At 37.3% G+C, this 24282-nt stretch overlaps 2 protein-coding genes across 2 annotated transcripts in view; one reads left to right on the forward strand and one right to left on the reverse strand.

Moving 5' to 3' along the window:
- The window catches only part of LOC100369027 (putative ATP-dependent RNA helicase DHX34), a 37122-nt gene extending 33801 nt beyond the window's left edge, over window positions 1-3321 (reverse strand). The window contains exon 1 of the mRNA XM_085504407.1: window positions 2524-3321. Within this exon, the coding sequence (XP_085360533.1) occupies window positions 2524-3101 (578 nt within the window). The 5' untranslated portion in view covers window positions 3102-3321. The remainder of the gene's footprint in view (window positions 1-2523) is intronic.
- A 1891-nt stretch (window positions 3322-5212) lies between these two features.
- Window positions 5213-23978, forward strand: LOC100368880 (protein Skeletor, isoforms B/C-like). Its single transcript, XM_006815399.3, has 15 exons — window positions 5213-5384; window positions 5960-6109; window positions 8271-8343; window positions 9181-9292; window positions 10681-10843; window positions 10959-11031; window positions 11972-12155; window positions 14863-15099; window positions 19155-19278; window positions 19872-19982; window positions 20087-20266; window positions 20377-20570; window positions 20754-20811; window positions 21042-21205; window positions 22861-23978. Exons 1-15 carry the CDS (start codon window positions 5330-5332, stop codon window positions 22984-22986), a joined length of 2004 nt encoding a protein of 667 aa, XP_006815462.1. The 5' UTR covers window positions 5213-5329; the 3' UTR covers window positions 22987-23978.
- Window positions 23979-24282: the final 304 nt, after the last annotated feature.

Genomic DNA, 24282 nt, shown 5'->3' on the forward strand with positions numbered 1-24282 from the left:
TTATTTTGGTGTAGACAGCTCTTGTTTGATTAATTCCCACAATTCCAAGTTGTTAAATTGAGAGAATAAGTGTGCGGACAAATATTTTAGACTTATTTTGGTGTAAACAGCTCTCGTTTAATTATTTTACACCATTACAAGTTGTTAAATTGAGAGAATAAATGTATGGACTAATATTTGAGTCTTATTTTGGTGTAAACAACTCGCGTTTGATTAATTCCCACAAATACAAGTTGTTAAATTGAGAGAATAAATGTGTGGACAAATATTTAATACTTATTTTGGTGTAAACAGCTCTCGTTTAATTATTTTACACCATTACAAGTTGTTAAATTGAGAGAATAAATGTATGGACTAATATTTGAGTCTTATTTTGGTGTAAACAACTCGCGTTTGATTAATTCCCACAATTACAAGTTGTTAAATTGAGAGAATAAGTGTGCGGACAAATATTTTAGACTTATTTTGGTGTAGACAGCTCTCGTTTAATTATTTTACACCATTACAAGTTGTTAAATTGAGAGAATAAATGTGCGGACAAATATTTTAGACTTATTTTGGTGTAGACAGCTCTCGTTTAATTATTTTACACCATTACAAGTTGTTAAATTGAGAGAATAAATGTGCGGACAAATATTTTAGACTTATTTTGGTGTAGACAGTTCTCGTTTAATTATTTTACACCATTACAAGTTGTTAAATTGAGAGAATAAATGTGTGGACAAATATTTTAGACTTATTTTGGTGTAGATGGCTCTCGTTTAATTATTTTACACCATTACAAGTTGTTAAATTGAGAGAATAAATGTGCGGACAAATATTTTAGACTTATTTTGGTGTAGACAGCTCTCGTTTATTTATTTTACACCATTACAAGTTGTTAAATTGAGAGAATAAATGTGCGGACAAATATTTTAGACTTATTTTGGTGTAGACAGCTCTCGTTTAATTATTTTACACCATTACAAGTTGTTAAATTGAGAGAATAAATGTATGGACTAATATTTGAGTCTTATTTTGGTGTAAACAACTCGCGTTTGATTAATTCCCACAAATACAAGTTGTTAAATTGAGAGAATAAATGTGTGGACAAATATTTTAGACTTATTTTGGTGTAGACAGCTCTCATTTAATAATTTTACACCATTACAAGTTGTTAAATTGAGAGAATAAATGTGCAGACAAATATTTTGGTGTAGACAACTCTCATTTGATTAATTCCAACAATTACAAGTTCTTAAATTGACAGAATGAATGTATGGACAAATATTGACCATTATATTTGTGAGTAAATACCTGTTGTTTAATTAATTTCCACCTCTACAAGGTTGTTAAATTGAGAGAATAAATGTGTGGATAAATATTTGATACATATTTAGGTGTAAGAACTCGTGTTTGACCAACTAACACCATTGCAAGTTGTTAAAATAATGAAATAAATATACTGGTATCATTGGATATTTGATTTAATTGTGAAATTTTCTAACAAAATTTTAACAGCTGGCTTCAAACCCTCAATCAACAATTCCGCAGACACAGTATAAATTCCACAACACCACAGAAGATATTCGTCTGTTGCCTGAATTGTTTTCGTAATATAGGGAACGCCATCGACACTTTAACAAAACTTACCTTGACTTGGGTCTTGTTTATCTCTTGTGACTGGAAACTGTTGAACAAATTGCGCGTCGTCCAGTTTAAGACGTAAGTTATTTTATTATTTATTCATTCAGTTTTGTACGGTGGAGTTTTGTGAGGTTTATTATTTTTTCGCGACGTTCTTTGCTTACTTGTTTACGGTTTGAGAGATTTCAGTTTATTTGATTTACGTTTTTACGGTAGCTCTGAGCGGGACTCGAACCCACTGTCTTTTCAAGCTAATTTTGTTTTATTTTGATGGCACGCTTGTGTACCACGCCACGACGTTGGTCGTTAAGTGGTGTTCATTTTTCTAACTACTCCAGTGTTCCGATGAGTTGAACGGAAAAGCCAAAACGATTGCTCGTTTCTGATTGCTTCGGTTCTGGTGAGTGTGTATCTCGTGTGATTCGAACCCATGTCGTTTGTAATGGGCGTTTTTTTATTTCCCATGTTGGCTACGCCGTAATATGCAACCACTTCCCCGTTTTATTGTGATTTTGAGAGTGTTTAATGATGTTTTCCTCGCCCGTCACGCCATGACCCAGTTTCAACCACACAGCCATTTTGCAACAAGTGCGTGACCCTCGGCGTCACCCGACTGACTATATGATCGTTCTGTTCAACTGTTAAGCTAGGATTTATTACCGTTATTATCATTATATTGTCACATGATTTATTTTACCTTATGTGTAATGTCTTAAGTATCTTTATTGTAATTTGTATATACCAATTCGTATATACCGAGGAAACGACCCCGATTGAAGGTCATGTATTTTGTGACGTCACCAATTCGTGTGTAGGTACGGCTTCTAGATCCGTGCCTCAATTTTTGTTATTTACCCTGCTGCTGTGTGAATAGTCAAATTAAAAACAACTTCTCACCTCTTGATGTAATCTTGATCTCTGAAAAACATGGAGTCCAACTGAGCTTTGTGATTTTGCCATTCCATCCAATTCAAATCAATAAATTGAGTTGCCTGTCCGATGCTTGATTCCCTAGGTAACTTGTCAATTGTGGGTTTATAATCTGGTTTTACATCTCTGATATCTTGAATACGATGTTCATGAATTTCGTGTTTGGATATTAACTGAGGATCATCGACAGATGTTTTAAAACCTTTCAAACTTAACTGTCTTTCCTTTCGGATTTCTTGTCTGTATATGTCGTCGTAGTCTTTAGATTTAGGCTTTCCTCTTTTCGTGTGCTGACTTTCATTGCTGCTGCTACTACTGCTTCTGCTACGTCGTCGTCTTCTTTTGCGGTGTGTTAACATTTCATTTCGACTGTGTCTGCTGCGTTCCCCCGACTTTGCCGGACTGCGTTCGCGGTATTGTTCTCGTTCCTTGCTATCATGTTGATGTCGCTTGTGGTATCGCCTTCTCGCGTGACTGTCGGACGAATCGTCACGGTGCTCTCGATCTCGACCGCGATCGTTCCGTTTGTGATAGTGCTTAGACATGTGTGCGTATATAGCAAACTCATTTCTCGTAGAACATCGCACTGACGCCGCCGATATGAAATATCGTGACTCAAAACAAGCGCATCGAAAGAGAGAATCCTACAACTGCATAATCAATGCAACACAGTAGTTAATGTTTCAGAGCCCGGCAAACTTGCGTTTTCAAACAATAACAAAGTTGGTGCATTTAAGGGCGCAGCCATTATGGTTCACGCATTTTCTCGTGTGAACAGCCCGAGAACAGAGCCACGGCGAGGGACCGGCCATGCAATTGTTGGGAGGGCATAAATTAGGACACGCTCAATCATGTAATGTGTTTTTTAATGCAATACGTATGTTAATTAATACATCCCAAAATGAAAAACTAGTATCCCTAGAACAAAATGGGTGGAAAGTGTTAAAAAAAGTTTTTTTCCGACAAGAGCACAAATTAAAATTGGTATATCATGAAGGTCATTGTTTCTGGAAGAGGGGGTAAGGAGGGGGAATTGATCGCAAAAGTATACCCTACTAGAGGCCGATAAAGAGTTAAAATGTAAATAAGCATGTTCCATACAAGAATTTATTCACGTCTAAGCAACATAGAACGCTCCCCGTAAATATACAGAGTATACTGCCGATTGAGCAGCGGACTGGGACTGTGAGATCTAAACCCATAATCTCCAGCGATGACGAATACGCTAACTATACTGGTCTCATGCCACTAATCAACCAATGACCGTTCAGTTTACTAGTAAATGCCTTGCAAGAACCAAATAAGGTGCTCCCTGTGGTCTTTTGTTTACTACTAACTTAGCGGCTGTGTACCTGTGGGTTTATTCTGTGTGTATTTGGATGTTCTAATCTTGGTGTTTTTCCAGTGATTTCTCTAGGTGCAATCGTGCAATCCAAAAACATGTTAGTTTTTTTATGTGGTTTATTACAGGCTTGTTGATTTCCCATTTTAGAGCCATGTTTTCAACTTTGTTTATCATTTTCATATAGCAATCTCCTCATATGTTAACATTGTCGTCTATGGAAATTCAATTTAGTGGTATGAGCCATGTCTATGTGACCTCATTGACACAAAACGAACATATGGACGTACCCGATACGGGTCTGCACCACACACTTATTGTACGGCACCCGGAACTAACTTTCGTTGCGTGTCGGACCGCTAGCTAACCATATCAATTTTATCATCTCAGATAGAGTCACTGAACTCCAGAACTCTCGTCATTTGATATGACTCAGCAATATGACGTCACAAGTCGCGTCTCCAATCTTATACTTTCAATTTATTTATACAAGGGGTAGGACAAGTACCTAGTGCGGACCACAGTACGAGAAAAGTGAACGACAAGACTAAGTCTTGTGGAGGTGGAAATTGAACCTTAGTAACAGAGTGAAATATGGTGGATATTTAATAATTTTACAAGTCATTGGTGTACAATTACCGAAATTTAAATTATTATTATATAATTGTCTGAAACTTATTGAGCTTGACTACAACTTAGGATTCTGACTGAGAATTAGCCAGCCAATGAGATCGAATTAATTCCTACCAATCGACAAGCTCGTTAAATCACAATCACAATCAGCTCATTTCTCTTTTCGTCAATCATGTACAAGGCCAGACCAATTTCAACCAGTCATGTTCAAGTCCAATATTTACTTGTGTATTTAAAGTAGGAGACGATGCATCTCATCGGGAGTTCTATCAATGAAGTCATTTGTTACGTTGTCACATTCATCCACTCCTGAACTTGAACCTACTCTTTTTAACAATTCCCACAATAATGTTGTAACCCGATAAATTGATAGCGACTTTTATTACATTCACATAATTCTTCAAGTTCCGGTCCCGGGGGGCTACTTCCATAGCAGTGCAATACGGGTATGTGCCCCCGACTGGGGTGTCATTTCACGTTATTTTGTTTAGAAGTGGGTAGCCATTTATCAATGGTTTGGTTTAGAAATGTGTAGCATTTATTTGCTTTTTCACAGATCCTTATATTAAAAGCCAAATACTGGAAAAGGTTGAATAAAATGCATTGCCCGGATGCGCTCACTGGTTGCGAAAGTTGTGAGCTGGGTGTTTTTTTTTTTTTTTCGCTGAAAACACTTGTGTTTAGAAGTGGGTTCCGGTTGACATCGTGACTATTTTTGTACCACTTAAATACCTCTCCAATTTTATTTCCGTGTTGCTTTCACTCTTGACGCCAGGTATCATAGCGATAACACGAACTATGGGACACACGCTTGCGTACTTCTCTGCTTTGGTGGCTATTTTGTCCTTGACAGGTAAGATATTCTATTTATACACGGTTAGTACTCTCTTCTTGTGTAGGAAGGACGGTCTGTTTCCGCTGTTGTGAGTGAAATTGCCCAAGTACTGTACACGAAACTGTACACTTACTGTTTCAGGAAATGGCCTGACTACGATGCAATCGTTATTGCTTACATTAGCGCTACTATCTCTGTTGCGCTTTCCTTGACCGTCGTAATATTAAATACAATGCTGGTATTGTTATGTAATATTTCGTTTTTCTTCAGCTTAAAAAATACACGTCTAAAAATAAACACATAACACCGAATACATTACACAATGGCGTACTTTCCATGATGTAGTAATGGCCGTGTCAGTCGGCAGACTCCGGTTAATGATATAACCATATCACGTAGACTAAGTAAAGCGAATTTTTTTACCCATAGACCTTTAGGTTTTTGATGAAGTGGAAAGCTTGTGTATAATGGTTTTAGTTGGTACCGGGTTTACTTAATCATAAAATGTATGCTTTACATAAATTATGTTATTCGATAACATAGTATGTTGACTGCCGCTATGTATACGAGCAAGGGACTGTCTGTTATTTCAGGTGTGTGTGAAGTATGGTCATCATCGCCGTATCATGGAAAATTCATCAGTGATTTCACCACGTTGGCTCACGGCGTGACTGGTACGGTTTACGCAGTGGACGACCATCGCATTAGGATTGTAGGCTTTAACTATGACGGTGCCGCACCCGGTAAGTGCATGTAGTCACGTGATACTTTTGTTTAATTGTATTACGATTCCTGGAAATGATTGTATGCACATGCGGATGTTGTCTGGCAATCTTAGGGATGATGTCATATCCGCACATTCACATATACGAGATTCGAATTTCAAATGAAGGTTTAGTTTAGTTTATTAAGAATACGTAATATTCCTCAGAAGGAATTAAAGTTGTAACAGAACAAAATAGGGAAAAAATGCAGCACAATATGAAATACAAATAAAAAACCTGTGTGAAAACTATAACTACGAATTGAGGTGTTGCTATTTTTTTTGTATCTGTATTTATTTTGATAATTTTAGCAAGTGCAATTATGTAATATTTTTGTTACTCATTGGGAATATAAATTTGTCATCTAGACTGTCGAAAAGGTTGTAAAATTGGTAAAAACTGGCCGTGCAAACTATAATATAGTGCTTTTCGTTTATAACAGGGATACCCCATCGGGGCCGCGTGACAGAGAACTTGAAGAGCGACAGACTACACCGCATATTCGAACAACTTAAAATAGCATGATAACGGTTAAATTAAAATCAACCATCCTTGCAAATATCACGCTATTCATATTAAAGCTTGATGGTACAGTTACTTAATTGTTTGTTTTAGGCCCAACATAAGGAAATACGTTTTTATGTTGTCAACGTTCTAAGGCTCTATTAAAGCAGGAGGGTCGTCACCTGCGCACGCGCGGGGATTGAGTGTCAAGCGACGATAACAACACATGCTAAAACGCAAAGGCTCATGGGTAGACGCTTGTTTGTAAGCAATGACACGTTATGGCCATCTGACGCATGCGCAGGTGACGACTCTCCCGCTTTAACATACTAGTATCAGCCGTAGTATAATTTGATTGATCACATATTGAAGTTTTATTGTCGGCAAGACTTTTTTAAAATATTTATTTATTTAACAAATAAAGACAAACGCATACAAAGCAGAAAATTAGATGAACTGAAAACAAAAAATTGCAGAAAATAAAATACATAACAATACATTGAGTCCTGTTACGAAATTAAATTTATGAACATATTTCCCCACCTTTGTCTCAATTTTTTGTGACCTTCCAGATTAGAGATGGCGATGTCTGTCTGATAGTTAAACTTGAATATTTAGAATAATAAATGTGAAATTCACAAATCAAGATCAAATTATCTATCTGTGCTGTTGAGTGTTTATCATTACCTAATAATATATTAATGTAAAATGGTGTATATCTATACAGTCATTTTGGTCTTTAATCTATTTAACAAAAAGTGACCAAGCAATTTGTATAATACTAGTAGATGACTCGACTCGCAGAATGTGTACGAAGCCGATTCTGTTTTCCTCATTTTAATTCAAATATAGTTAGTAGCTAAATACCTATTTATTGAGAAAACACCAACAAACAAACAAGAGTTTGTATGCAAGACTAGAGTACACTATAACAAATTCCGTCATGCATTCATTCCTGTTCAAATTTTGCTTCGGGTACGCGCTAAACACAACTAACCTGGGAAGTATGTAATTTTCAATGTTCAGAATTCGCTCGGAAGCAGTGGTAACACGAGTAAAATGACCACCCTTTAAAGCGGGGGAGTCGTCACCTGCGCATGCGTCAGATGGCCATAGCGTGTCGTTGTTTACAAACAAGCGTCTACCCATGAGTCTTTGCGTTTTTAGAGTGTGTTATTATCGTCGCTTGGGACTTAACTCCCGCGCGAGCGCACTGCAGGTGACGACCCCCCGCTTTAATTTTGAAAAGAAGAAACCTAAAGGCGATACGAGCAAAATCTGTTTTTATTTATTTTAGGGGTATGTCATTTCGAAGTTTTATACAACAAGACATTAAATTTGTTTGTCATATTCATTGTAGTGACTTTTATCAAACAGTGCAGCGTGTCTGCAGTCATTTCATAGTCCCTTAGCATAACAAAATATTAAACTTCATTTTGCAGTCCCACACAACAAGAATTAAGATGAAACTGTTTGTCATTTTTTTGGGCTTATATAACAATTTATTAAATTGATATGCAACATGCCATTTCTTTGACCTTCTTAAAAATAAGGTTTTAATCGGTATGACACAGGTCATTTCACTCCGGTATAAACAATGTGTTAATCGTTATGGAACTCAACATTTCACTTTCAGACGCTTTTTTCTGGGGCGGTACAACCGACGAACCTGGTTCGTCTGGAGAAGTCATTCCCGATGAATTTGGAAGGTAGATTGTTTATTAATATTCATACTATAAATGCAATTGTATTGATAACGCAAAATTGTGACACAATATTCAGCGTGACACACGACATCCAACATACATCTATCAACGGGTTCGTGACACACGACATCCAACATACATCTATCAACGGGTTCGTGACACACGACATCCAACATACATCTATTAACGGGTTCGTGACACACGACATCCAACATACATCTATTAACGGGTTCGTGACACCCGACATCCAACATACATCTATCAACGGGTTCGTGACACACGACATCCAACATACATCTATCAACGGGTTCGTGACACCCGACATCCAACATACATCTATCAACGGGTTCGTGACACACGACATCCAACATACATCTATCAACGGGTTCGTGACACCCGACATCCAACATACTAGTTGCTTATGGCAAACCATACTCTAGCACCAGCCTTAGCTGTCTTCTTAAAAAAACAGCTATGGAACAAAACAGCAACAACTATCAGTGTATTCGGCTACATTTTGTGTTGATTCTATATTCTGTATTCGCCATTGGCTGCAAATTGTCTTTATTGTTTTTGATTTGTTTTATTTTTTTAGAAAAGTTTTTCTTTTTTGTTTTCTTTTTTAGATTGTAGTTTTTTTTTTTTAAATTTCTTTCTGTAAGACCCTTTTTATCCTTTCCTAAGGATTTTATGCGTCTAATAAAAAATGAAAAATACAGTTGAAGACGGATCAGTGGGACACGGCAGTCAACAAATAGTTCAGAACGTGATCGTGACACAAGACAGCAGTCAACATGTAGTTAAACACGGATTTGTGATATTCTGCGTATTTTTTTTCAGAACCGCTACCAAACTAGGAACGTACATTAATCGTAGCATTACCATTACTCTGCCCGACGGTAAAACTATCAATAACTACAGATGGGTGTCAGTATGGTGTAGAGATTTTACCGTAAGTATGCAAGACAAGTCTGCTTGGTCTTTGTTAAAGTTTTTATGTTTTGTTTTCTGCCTTCTTTTCCTTGTCGCCCTATAACCTAAATAAAACGCCGTTTGCCCGTAGACTTCTGAAACTTCCCAAACATATTGCGGACCATGAGAACTGGTGCATCTTAAGGCACCCTGACACTTGCACGACTTTTGGCCACGATTTTGTAGTGGCAAGTCGTGCCATTTTGGGACACGAACTGGGAGGCTCCCGCACTGTTCACGACTAGTTGACGACGAGTTCACGAATAGTTCACGAATGCGTGCTCATCAGTGTCCACATTGACAGGACGAGTTCACGCATGTTTTGCACATTGTCTACGCACTTCCCGCATTGGCACGTGAGCTGTTCGTGAACTATTCGTGGCTGTTCGTGACAGTCGTGGCATGGCGCGCACTGCCACGTACTGGCACGCATCTTTTCGCTTCGTCCCGACGGGGTAACGAACAGTTTGCGCATAGTTCACGACCCGGTCGCAAAATTTTGTCGTGACCAAAATTTTGAACATTTCAAAATTCTTGTCCCGACATGGCACGCAGTCACGACGGGTTTACGCACACTTCACGCCAGTATACGACTAGTTTGCGCACTGGTACGGCTCTAGTCGTGCCAATGCGTGCCACAGAATCGTGCAAGTGTCAGGGTGGCTTTATTTTCAGAGTACTGATTCAGACTGATTGGTCGGCAGGTTTAGCAGCCGTCTAAGATTGAAATTAGGAAGTGGCTATTTTGTTATGGTCCTTTAGATTGAAGCAATGGAAACTTCAATAATCACGTGACTTTGTCGTCCTTTTTTGTGAAAAACCCTCCAGCAGGAACGCATATTTCTCTTCTTTCTACAGAATGGCTGGTCCGATTGACTTAAAACTTCATATATCACCCTTCAAGTGTGGAAAAAGAAACTACATGTATTATGTCACGTGATTAGGTGGCCATCTTGAACTGAAATTAAACAGGAAGTGGATATTTTACCATTTTCGGAGAGTTTAAGCGATCTGATTTTTTGTATAACATACCACCATTTAGATACATATACAATATTTATAAGCAATAATTGTTCAGTAAATAAACAGCAAAAACGTGCATATACTAGTAGCTGGAAAATGATTTTTTTAAGTATTTTTTTGTTGTTATTATTGTGTATGTGTTGCTTTTTATTACGTATGCCTTACTCCTTTATATTGCCAAACACCTTGAAAAAACTAAACTAAAAAGTACCATAATAAATTGAATTAAATTAAATTAAATTAAAATAAAATAAAATATATACAAATAAATAATTAAATACATATTAAAAAAGTCTATTTTAGCTTAACATTCAGCTGGCAGTCCTTTAATCTATCTGTCTGTAGGTTGATTTTGGACACATCTATATTCCAAACAACTTCGATGCACCCCTTGAATACGATGCAGGACCATTTAGGGAATATGCTCATGGCTTGAAAGGCCACGTGTACATCACGGATTCCAGGACATTTAGAATCGAAAATCTGCATTATGACGGGAACGGACCTGGTAAGAGAAAGGGATTCATGTTTTATTACAATTATATCGTGGGAAAACCTATCATTTGTTCCTGTTTCACAATTAACTGGTCGTTTTAATTGATTGGTTATCACTTTCTCAATAGATGCATACTTCTGGGTTGGAACTGGGTCATCGCCGCACCGACGCGGTAGCAAAGTACCAGATGAGAACGGCAGGTTAGTAGTCATGGTATTTTGATGTCTACAGTTCAGTGAAACCATTCGTAACTACAGTTTGTGTATAGAAACTGTTCGCGCTGACTTCTCTACGGTGAACCACAGATGTCACATCATTTTTACTTCCGGCAGCATAAACTTAATAATTTCTAGAAACAATCATGATTTCGCATACATAACTTCAATTTACTAAACTTTTCATGTTGTTTAATATCGTCTGTAGACACCAATATACTACTCTACATCATGCACGTGCTTTGTATAAACTAGTATGTGATCTTTTAATCGTCAATGGAGTCAAATCGATTTGATCAACTGTTTATACTAATATCCGATCTACACTGGGGTTGCCTTGGGAAAAATTAAGAATTATAAATTTAGTTTCACGAATTAGAATTTTAATTTGTGAATAAAAGTTGTTTTTCAAGAGATTAAAGGGCGGTGGTCGTCGCGTCCCGTCCTATTCACTATTGGACTCATAGCGACGAGTAAAATACATTGTTTGTTTACATTGAATTCGAACACGCGCTACGCGACGACCCCCGCCCTTTAAGGTTGTGTTGCATGAATGTTTTGCTCCGTAAACTAAAGTTTTGTTTTAAGAAATTAAAGTTTTGTTTTATTTTTTATGGACCTTTGAGTCTGAAAAAAAGTATAATAATAAGATTAGTTTTCTGTTGCGGAATGACATGACACTGAGAGCTACCGTACGTATTTAAACCGTACAACTCTTAACTGTCTTTGATTTGATACTGTGTACCCCTTAATGAGAGATTGCGAACCTTGTCGGACATTTACGGCTTGCACATCTGCGAAGTAGGACTTGTCTTGCATTCAGTGGTATTGTATTGTTGGCGATATATACATGATTTCCAATGACGTGTACTATTACAAAAAATAAAGTATTACTAATAATATATATGTCTTCTTAACTATCCAGTACCAGAAAACTGAGCGGGTACAACGGTGATACAATATCTATAACAATGACCTCTGAGATGACTGTGTTCGACATTGATTGGTTATCGATGTGGTGCGTGGCAGCAGTCCAAAATTTCGGCCATGTTGATATACCAGACAAAAGCGAGTTGAATATCCCGCCTTACATTGACGACTCGTCTGATGTATGTAGTCTTCGTTTGTTATTCTTATTACTCAGCTTTTCAAGTTTATACAATTATTTAAATGGCGGTTTTCGTCGCACAGCACCCAGGCCCGTAGCCAGCACTTTTGAATAGGGGGTTCGAAAACAACAATAAATGATATACTTGATGTGAAATTTTATAATATTCAAAAAGTGTGTTTGAGCTCTGTTACATACATTTTTATATTCTCGGTTTTTAAATTCAATTGGTTTACTTTGTGTTACGTTGGTAAATTATTCCACATAAGATTTTTGAACTATTTTACCATTTTAGAGAAGGGGTCTTAGGCCATTCCCCACCCACAGACAAACACACCCACACCGTACCCTTGATCCATTACGGCAAAATGTTGTACACAAAAAAGGCAAGACTGTACGTATCTTAGCATTATTGTCCAAGCATTTTAACGTAGAATGCTACTCACGAGCTTTTTCGCTCTTCACAGATGTTAGCGCACATAAAAGTGACACAATTTCATGTCGAAATCTGTCTACAATTATTCATTTTAGTATTTTAGTCAATTATGTAATTTTATTTCTGTACAGGGCCTCACCACATCGTACAAAATGTACATTTAATGGGTAGAAAAGTGCATATCACGTTTTAAAAACAATACAACATCCATGTAAACATATGGTACTAAGTTAAGCTGAATTCATATTCATCTCGTCGCTTGAAAACTTTTAAAAGATACAGAGCTAGTTGATATATTGTTCGGCAGTTTGTGTAGCGACGAAGTAAGCCCATACTGTCAGTATTTGCATAATTGCATAAAATTATTGACAAAAGATCAGCCCTTAGATCATTATAAAATGGACATATAAAAACAAAGTGAATTTCATTTTCTATCATGCTAAATTCAAACGTATCACTGCAAAAACTAAAAATTTATTGATCTAACTGTATTTTTGTGTGTCTGCCTAATTCAACATTAAGTTTATGGCCAAAACAGCGAAAACTCGTCGGTATAAATTTTAGTCTATAATTGCTTGCCAATAAATCTCCCAGGTTATAATACTACATTGATTTTTTCGAAAGTACACAGCCTGGATGATTGTGAAATTCAGGCATGCCATTCTTGCTGACAATTTTTTTTTTCTTTGAGTATATATCCCTAAGAAATTTGCAGTATCTGCAACTTGTTTTTCAAACCAGGCAATGCCGAAACAATATTTGAACTGGAGATTTTTATTTGGGTTTCCCAAGTAAGTCTGCCGGTCTTGTCTAATCGTTTAAGCATGATACAACATGTTTTGGGGTTCCAGCTATTTATTATTTAATTATAACCAATATGATATACGTCGCTTGAAATAACCACAGCATAATTGCAGCCTTCCACATTCGTCCAACATCGCTACATTGTTTGTACAACTATTAATGCTAAGTAGATATCTGCAAAATGTTGTCTGTACCCTCTCGATTTCCGAATTTTGGTACCCCCATATCGCTACCATACGAAATGGCTGGCACAATGATTGCATCAAACAAATTAAATGCACTAACCAATGGCATACTACCATGTTTCTTGCAGTACGTAAATTTGTTGGTTTACTGTAAATCTATTTTAGAGGGCGGTAAAATAATATACATATAGTAGCAGTTTAGCAGCGGTCTCAATAAACTTCAATGACTACATCTCCTTTTTATGAACCCACTAAAAATATAGAAAATTTTCTAAGACATCAAAAAAAAAAAAACGTGTAAAAAAATATGTTTGAAAAATATGATTTATCGCATAGTTTCAGTACTGAAGCAACACTGTGGGATAATTTTTTGGCTGCAAGAAGCTCTTCGACCTATACAATTCGTGATGATAAATCTTCGTCATTTTTTAATGATGTTTTCAACCCTTAGCTGTACACTATGTCCAATAACACAGGCTACACGTACTAATACAATAAGTTGACTACGTTTGGCTGATACACTTAGAACAAAACAGTATATATGCCATCATTAACTTGAAGAATACAAAACTAATGAACCAATATGAAAGTACAGTGTCGTGTTGCCGTCTCAATCCCGTTCGAACCCCACACTTTACTAACTGAGCGAACACTAGCACAAAACAAACGGACCTATTCAGGACCACCACATCCTTCAGAGAGTGACTACCATTACATTATTGTTTCAATGTTGCTTTAATATTTAACATCAGCTGCTTGAACGCGATCTTCATTACACCATCGCGGAATCACCGAATAAAAGCTTTCCCATTTATAACAACCTGTTTTGATTGGCAGCTGTTGAACTGAGACGGCGCAATTTCACGATTGACATTTAAAGCTCATTGTCACCTAAATGCTCATTACTGTGCAATTTCGACCGAGCCTGATAGTTACCTCACTGAGTCAAGTGGTTTAAACGATGATAATTATTTTAATTATTACTGTTCGTTTTATTATATGTTCTAATCTACGATCATAAATCTATTCACTTCCAAAATTTAGGGGGTTCGACCGAACCCCCCGAACCCCCCCAAACTACGGGCCTGGCACATTGTCGATATAGACCAATAGCGACGTACAACGCCTGTAGAATACAATGTTTGTAAATTTTAAATTCGAACACCGCGACGCGCGTGCGACGACCACCGTGTACTCCAAGTGGCAAACTAAATATACAACTGTGTCATGTGGTATATGTCTTCTGTCAACACAATTTATATAATATGACGTTCTTTTTACAGACATCGTACGATAATTGTGAAGTTTTGAACGACAATTTTCATGTGAGTTGGACTTTGGAGGGGTCCTACATACAAATTCAACTAAGCGGGCGAGTTGATCGCGGTGAATATTTAGCGTTTGGTTTAAGTGGTTCTGATGTAGGTACTGTGATGATTGGATCTGATGTCACTGTTGCTTGGACTGATGAAAACAACGATGCATTCGCCGTGGATTACTCGTTGACAGCCTATGGTCAGGTAACGTGGATTTTGTTTGTAGTGCTAAGGCAATAATCAGATAGCATGACTGTTATTGGTAGTGCAAGTAATGGCCATGTTACGTGGATTTTGTTCGTAGTGCCAAGGCAATAACGAGATAGCATGACTGTTACTGCCAGTGCAAGTAATGGCCAGGTAACGTGGATTTTGTCTGTAGTGCCAAGGCATAACCAGATAGCATGACTGTTATTGGTTGTGCAAGTAATGGCCAGGTAACGTGTATTTTGTTTGTAGTGCCAAGGCAATAACCAGATAGCATGACTGTTATTGGTAGTGCAAGTAATGGCCAGGTAACGTGAATTTTGTCTGTAGTGCCAAGGCAAAAACCAGATAGCATGACTGTTATTGGTAGTGCTAGTAATGGCCAGGTAACATGGATTTTGTCTGTAGCAGTGCCAAGGCAATAACCAGATAACATGACTGTTATTGGTAGTGCAAGTAATGGCCAGGTAACATAGATTTTGTCTGCAGTGCCAAGGCAATAACCAGATAGCATGACTGTTATTAGTTGTGCAATTAATGGCCAGGTAACGTAGATTTTGTCTGTAGTGCCAATGCAATAACCAGATAGCATGACTGTTATTAGTTGTGCAAGTAATGGCCAGGTAACGTAGATTTTGTCTGTAGTGCTAAGGCAATAACCAGATAGCATGACTGTTATTGGTAGCGCAAGTAATGGCCAGGTAACGTGGATTTTGTCTGTAGAGCCAAGGCAATAACCAGATAGCATGACTGTTATTGGTAGTGCAAGTAATGGCCAGGTAACGTGGATTTTGTCTGTAGTGCCAAGGCAATAACCAGATAGCATGACTGTTATTGGTAGTGCAAGTAATGGCCAGGTAACGTGGATTTTGTCTGTAGTACCAAGGCAATAACCAGATAGCATGACTGTTATTAGTAGTGCAAGTAATGGCCAGGTAACGTCTGTAGAGCCAAGGCAATAACCAGATAGCATGACTGTTATTGGTAGTGCAAGTAATGGCCAGGTAACGTGGATTTTGTCTGCAGTGCCAAGGCAATAACCAGACAGCATGACTGTTATTGGTAGTGCAAGTAATGGCCAGGTAACGTGAATTTTGTCTGTAGTGCCATGGTAATAACCAGATAGCATGACTGTTATTGGTAGTGCAAGTAATGGCCAGGTAACGTCTGTAGAGCCAAGGCAATAACCAGATAGCATGACTGTTGGTAGTGCAAGTAATAGCCAGGTAACGTGGATTTTGACTGTAGTGCCAAGGCAATAACCAGATAGCATGACTGTTATTGGTAGTGCAAGTAATGGCCAGGTAACGTGAATTTTCTCTGTAGTGCCAAGGCAAAAACCAGATAGCATGACTGTTATTGGTAGTGCAAGTAATGGCCAGGTAACATGGATTTTGTCTGTAGCAGTGCCAAGGCAATAACCAGATAACATGACTGTTATTGGTAGTGCAAGTAATGGCCAGGTAACATAGATTTTGTCTGCAGTGTCAAGGCAATAACCAGATAGCATGACTGTTATTAGTTGTGCAATTAATGGCCAGGTAACGTAGATTTTGTCTGTAGTGCCAATGCAATAACCAGATAGCATGACTGTTATTAGTTGTGCAAGTAATGGCCAGGTAACGTAGATTTTGTCTGTAGTGCTAAGGCAATAACCAGATAGCATGACTGTTATTGGTAGCGCAAGTAATGGCCAGGTAACGTGGATTTTGTCTGTAGAGCCAAGGCAATAACCAGATAGCATGACTGTTATTGGTAGTGCAAGTAATGGCCAGGTAACGTGGATTTTGTCTGTAGTGCCAAGGCAATAACCAGATAGCATGACTGTTATTGGTAGTGCAAGTAATGGCCAGGTAACGTGGATTTTGTCTGTAGTACCAAGGCAATAACCAGATAGCATGACTGTTATTAGTAGTGCAAGTAATGGCCAGGTAACGTCTGTAGAGCCAAGGCAATAACCAGATAGCATGACTGTTATTGGTAGTGCAAGTAATGGCCAGGTAACGTGGATTTTGTCTGCAGTGCCAAGGCAATAACCAGACAGCATGACTGTTATTGGTAGTGCAAGTAATGGCCAGGTAACGTGAATTTTGTCTGTAGTGCCAAGGTAATAACCAGATAGCATGACTGTTATTGGTAGTGCAAGTAATGGCCAGGTAACGTCTGTAGAGCCAAGGCAATAACCAGATAGCATGACTGTTGGTAGTGCAAGTAATGGCCAGGTAACGTGGATTTTGACTGTAGTGCCAAGGCAATAACCAGATAGCATGACTGTTATTGGTAGTGCAAGTAATGGCCAGATAACGTGAATTTTGTCTGTAGTGCCAAGGCAAAAACCAGATAGCATGACTGTTATTGGTAGTGCAAGTAATGGCCAGGTAACGTCTGTAGAGCCAAGACAATAACCAGATAGCATGACTGTTATTGGTAGTGCAAGTAATGGCCAGGTAACGTGGATTTTTTCTGTAGTGCCAAGGTAATAACCAGATAGCATGACTGTTATTGGTAGTGCAAGTAATGGCCAGGTAACGTCTGTAGAGCCAAGGCAATAACCAGATAGCATGACTGTTATTGGTAGTGCAAGTAATGGTCAGGTAACGTGGATTTTGTCTGTAGTGCCAAGGCAATATACAGATAGCATGACTGTTATTGGTAGTGCAAGTAATAGCAAGGTTACGTGGATTTTGTCTGTAGTGCCAAGGCAATAACCAAATAACATGACTGTTATTGGTAGTGCAAGTAATGGCCAGGTAACGTGGATTTTGTCTGTAGTGCCAAGGCAATAACCAGATAGCATGACTGTTATTGGTAGTGCAAGTAATGGCCAGGTAACGTGGATTGTGTCTGTAGTGCCAAGGCAATAACCAGATAGCATGACTGTTATTCGTAGTGCAAGTAATGGCCAGGTAACGTGGATTTTGTTTGTAGTGCCAAGGCAATAACCAGATAGCATGACTGTTATTGGTAGTGCAAGTAATGGCCAGGTAACGTGGATTGTGTCTGTAGTGCCAAGGCAATAACCAGATAGTATGACTGTTATTGGTAGTGCAAGTAATGGCCAGGTAACGTAGATTTTGTCTGTAGTGCCAAGGCAATAACCAGATAGCATGACTGTTATTGGTAGTGCAAGTAATGGCCAGGTAACGTGGATTGTGTCTGTAGTGCCAAGGCAATAACCAGATAGCATGACTGTTATTGGTAGTGCAAGTAATGGCCAGGTAACGTGGATTTTGTCTGTAGTGCCAAGGCAATAACCAGATAGCATGACTGTTATTGGTAGTGCAAGTAATGGCCAGGTAACGTAGATTTTGTCTGTAGTGCCAAGGCAATAACCAGATAGCATGACTGTTATTGGTAGTGCAAGTAATGGCCAGGTAACGTGAATTGTGTCTGTAGTGCCAAGGCAATAACCAGATAGCATGACTGTTATTGGTAGTGCAAGTAATGGCCAGGTAACGTGGATTTTGTTTGTAGTGCCAAGGCAATAACCAGATAGCATGACTGTTATTGGTAGTGCAAGTAATGGCCTGGTAACGTGAATAGTATCAGTAGTGAAAGTAATGTTACCGTCAGTAACTGTAAGGGCCAGGTAACATGGATTTTGTTATTAGTGCCAGTAATTGCCAGGTAACGAAGATGTTATCTGCAATTTCAGTAATAGTCTGTTTCCGTATATTTTGTCAATAGTGTCTTATTTAGTGTATTTGGTAGTGTAAATCAGGTATCATTGGTACTGTTTCTAAACTCTCAAGATCTAATTCATTATGACACAATTCAATAAGCTCCAATACCCCAGAGATGTATTAACTTATTTGGGGTAACTTAGAATAATTATATTTTAGTGCCACACCTTACCTTTTCATATATAATATGCTATTATCAAAAAACGGTTGTCACCTCCGCTTCCTTCAAGTTCGCCTGCCACCCCAAACAAATTCAACATGCACCCTGATGTTGAAATATCCTGAAATGTGTTCGATAATGTTGATATATGTATAAACTTCACCAAGTTTTGTCGACATTTAACAAGTGAACATCGCCTAAATTCACAGTGCAGTGTTGGATACGGGGCATGTCCAGACGCCGAGGCTGATGGAGTGGATGACGTGTATGACTCTTTCGCCGTGATCACTGATGGTATAACTCGTATCGGCTTCACCAGACAATTGGATACAGGTATGTTTGTTTTGGGGACACCCCCTTGCGACCGCGTGCGTTTATGGCATAACAGAACGAAGGCCATTGTTTTGGTCCGCAGTCTCCCATCAATAAAAAAAACATGTTTTTGAGAGATTCACTGTATTCTAAATGACAAACGAATACACAACCAATGAGTGTTGTAATACATACATTGCTCACACCAATCTACGTCATTATGGCGCCAAACAAGCGCTTCGCCACTTATAGGAAATTTGTATCATAAATAATTGTTAACGGCGAAATATAATACTCGATTACAGTATCCTGATAAACATAATATTCATAAAGACAGTTGTGACGACCCTCTACATAAAGTATATGTGTAATTCACGATGTTCATATAAATTTAAATTCATGAAGTCTCGACCGACTCCGAATTGAAGTGACGCTACAGAGTACAGCCGTGTAGAGCTCCATCAACCGACCACAGATTGGTTTGTACCAAGCAAAGTGTGCAATGGTGCATGAATACAATATTATGCGAATTCATGCTACAAATGTTAATGATTAAAAAAACCGACAGTTCACCTATTAAGTAGCTGTATTCACCAGACTTTAATTATTTTCAGGTGATTCGGTCGATAATGCAATACCTTCAGACGGAGAAGTCTATATATCATGGGCTATTGGTCTAATTAATCCGAATGGTTTAGCAGCTAAGCACCACACGGTACCAAGCGGTGAGGCATCACATACTTGCACGTATTTTACTTATTTGTTAATATAAATAGCATTATGGATTAACGATGTGATTTAATTAATGTTTTGTTTCCAATGTCATCAGGTAATGTCAAGTTGAATTTTGGTCGAGTCAACTCTGATAACTGTCCATCGTTTCCGGATACCACCCTCAAACCAGTGACGCCATGGGAAGAGGTATGTTTGGATGGGGACGAGGACAATACTGTGTTTCGTGTTCGGATTGGTCAAGCTGGCGGTAGGAGGGGATATACTGCCATCACCGGTATGTCAATCAGATTACTTTGTTTTCAACTATGAGATTTGGAAACCCTCTGTGGATATCTCTCCTCAATAACATAAGTTAATTTAAAAATAAATATTCTTCTAATACAGGATTAGTTTCATGGGGTATTGCGTGGTACATAAATGAAACATTAATACCAGTACTGAGATTAAAGCGTGGCGTCAACTACACATTCATCATCGAGGGAGGTGACGATCCGATGCAGTCTGCATCCTACCACCCATTCTACATTACAGATGACCCGGTCGGCGGATACGTTCAAAAAAGTCAAGAAGAAAGAGAGGTTACATATATTTGTTTATTTTATTCGACTATTTTTGTTCGATATATGACATTTGTTTGGATGTGCTGATAATAATAATAACAACATACAGGCACACCCAAAAGATGCTTCAGAACCGCAAATATTCCACAAACGTCTCCCAGCGAACTTCATGTAGTTGTACTATGTTTATTTTCAATTCAGCAAGTCAAGGTATATGCCGGTGTAGAGTTTGAGAATGGAAATCCGTCACCAACCGCAGGTAATCTTTGTGCAATATACCTTGTTTTCTAGATATATAAGTTATTATTGCTGTTAAATTAAAATATATTATCAACTGAAATCGACAAACGATCTGATATTTATTTCATCATGGACGCGTTTAAAGCAAAACAGTGATCACGCTGCAACGAATACCAAGTATCCGAACGCACACTGCACGCCGACTGGGATAAATACAATTACAATACAATTACAACCTGTTTATTACAGCGGGTCGCTACTGTGAATACAAAACTACAGGGGTTGACCAATCGGAAGAATCAGAAACTTTTGAAGATTACTTCAAGACTCTGAAATTGGATTGTGAAGAAGGGGCACCGGGTGAGCTGTTATGGACGCCAGACGAGAACACGCCCGACACCGTGTATTATCAGGTAACAATTTAGAAATTATATGTTTTACGCGTGTTCATTACTGCTCGTTCATGTATCACCTAAAGTAGTATGTGTTCTATATAATGCACTTACACACTTTTAGTTATCTGCACGTACTAGTATTAATTATTAGTACGTACTAGTAATAATTGTTAGTACGTACCAGTAATAATTGTTAGTATGTACCAGTAATAATTGTTAGTATGTACCAGTAATAATTGTGAGTACGTACCAGTAATAATTATTAGTATGTACCTGTAATAATTATTAGTATGTACTAGTAATAATTGTTAGTATGTACTAGTAATAATTGTTAGTATGTACCAGTAATATTTGTGAGTACGTACCAGTAATAATTATTAGTATGTACCTGTAATAATTATTAGTATGTACTAGTAATAATTGTTAGTATGTACTAGTAATATTTGTTAGTATGTACCAGTAATATTTGTGAGTACGTACCAGTAATAATTGTTAGTATGTACCAGTAATAATTGTTAGGACGTACTAGTAATAATTGTTAGTATGTACCAGTAATAATTGTTAGTATGTACCAGTAATAATTGTGAGTACGTACCAGTAATGATTGTTAGTACGTACCAGTAATAATTGTTAGTACGTACCTGTAATGATTGTTTGTACGTACCAGTAATAATTGTTAGTACGTACCAGTAATAATTATTAGTACGTACCAGTAATAATTATTAGTACGTACCAGTAATAATTATTAGTACGTACCAGTAATAATTATTAGTACGTACCAGTAATAATTATTAGTACGTACCAGTAATAATTGTTAGTACGTACCAGTAATAATTGTTAGTACGTACCAGTAATAATTATTAGTACGTACCAGTAATAATTATTAGTACGTACCAGTAATAATTATTAGTACGTACCAGTAATAATTGTTAGTACGTACCAGTAATAATTGTGAGTACGTACTAGTAATGATTGTGAGTACGTACCAGTAATAATTGTTAGTATGTACCAGTAATAATTGTTAGTACGTACCAGTAATAATTATTAGTACGTACCAGTAATAATTGTTAGTATGTACCAGTAATAATTGTTAGTATGTACCAGTAATAATTGTGAGTACGTACCAGTAATAATTGTTAGTACGTACCAGTAATAATTGTTAGTACGTACCAGTAATAATTATTAGTACGTACCAGTAATAATTGTTAGTATGTACCAGTAATAATTGTTAGTATGTACCAGTAATAATTGTGAGTACGTACCAGTAATAATTGTTAGTACGTACCAGTAATAATTGTTAGTACGTACTAGTAATAATTGTTAGTACGTACCAGTAATAATTGTTAGTACTTACCAGTAATAATTATTAGTACGTACTAGTAATAATTGTTAGTACGTACATTAAAACACTGCCCATGCGTATCAATGTTTTTCACTTTTCATCAAATAATACTATTGTATGATCTGCAAAAGCAAACATTTAGTTTACGATAAATCGTAATTTAATTTAGTTCTGAACATGGATTATCAAGCAAAAATATTATTTTAATAAATATCTGTCGTCACCTATGTTGTGTACTCAGGGGTGAACTCATTCATATAAAAACGACCAAATATTGTCAGGGCCATATTATGCAATTGATCCCTATTATTTATATATTTGTTTCTTACAGTGTTACACTCACCAATACCTGGGATGGAAAATCACTTTTAATGACGCTGCTGGAATATATTTGACTTCTGCAAGCCATAATATTGTATTGAGTATCTTAATATTAATTTGCATATGGATTGTATAATTCATAATAGTGTTGCGTTTGTACTGAACCCGTCAATGACGAAGTGCACCAAATGTGAAGACGCGTATAAATGTGTGTATTACGTCATTATTTCCTGTTTAAATCCTTGTCCAATCACATATCTAGTCCAGTATGCATATGATTTCTGTGAAGTGATTTGTCCGCGCATTTTTTTTTATTATGAGCTTTATAGTATTTTTTTTTTAAATTGAAAATAAAGAATGAGTAAGGGACGACGTCAAAAGATCGATGTCGGATAAAAAACTTCTTTGCATTAGTTTGGGGGGTGACTTTAAAAAAATTATATTTTTTAATGATGTCAAAAAAATCTTGGAGTAATTGTAGTTCGTTGTTTTTTATCCAATCATCATATCAACAGAAAAAGAAAAAAAAATCCAAGAAATGGTTTGGTCCGAGTGTAAATATGTGCGTCAAATAAGACCAATTTCAGGGCTAGACCTAGAGCATGCGCAGAACCCAGAAAAGTAGTTTCCGCATGCGTGAATTCCCCTACATTATTTCCTCTTGAACGGCTGAAGGTTTGATGGCTGCGTTTTTGGGGCGTGAGTTGGTTAGTAGTTTTGACTAAATTCTGGCTATAAAGTTATGCAGATGCAATTTGGATTTGTATTAGAAAATAAGAAAGGTGATGTTGACATTTACTACATGAAAACATGCATACAATGTGTAATGACAATTTCATTGTATTACCTACTTCTGTAAATTAAATGTACTTCCTAAAAGAAAGGTACAAATAAAGCTTGTTTTTCTTTGTTATTGGTGCATTTGTAAAGTCTTTTACACCCACCGACAACTAACTGCTATGCCATACTACTGTCCGAATATCAATTTGTATTCAATGGTGAATGTAGTCTGACGCCATGATCAATATTTATCAATTAAGTTTCAGTGGGGGGAACTAAAGGAATTAAGTTTTTTATTCTACATTGAACTTTTGATGTTGTCCCTAATATTTTATTACAAACTAAAAACAGATCCCTGTAATGTTGTCGCCGGTTTTGTCGAATTTAAGAAAACTTCCGTTAAGTTGCGCCCTCTAGCCAGGAATCGAATCCTTTATGTCAATGGTGGACGTGACGCTCGTTCATAACATCAATAATATTTTATCTGTGGTCAATAAAAAATACTGATATTAGAGATTTACTATATTCTGAATAACGACCAACGTCTATTTGGAAAGGCATAGGTTACAGGTGCGACATTTTGACGTCACAATAACGCTCTGTTGCTAGAGGGTGCGCTTTATTGGTAAGGTGTATTAAATGTTTGTTTTAT

This window comes from Saccoglossus kowalevskii, chromosome 10, assembly GCF_978046115.1.
Source record: "Saccoglossus kowalevskii chromosome 10, keSacKowa6.1, whole genome shotgun sequence".
NCBI lineage: Eukaryota > Metazoa > Hemichordata > Enteropneusta > Harrimaniidae > Saccoglossus > Saccoglossus kowalevskii.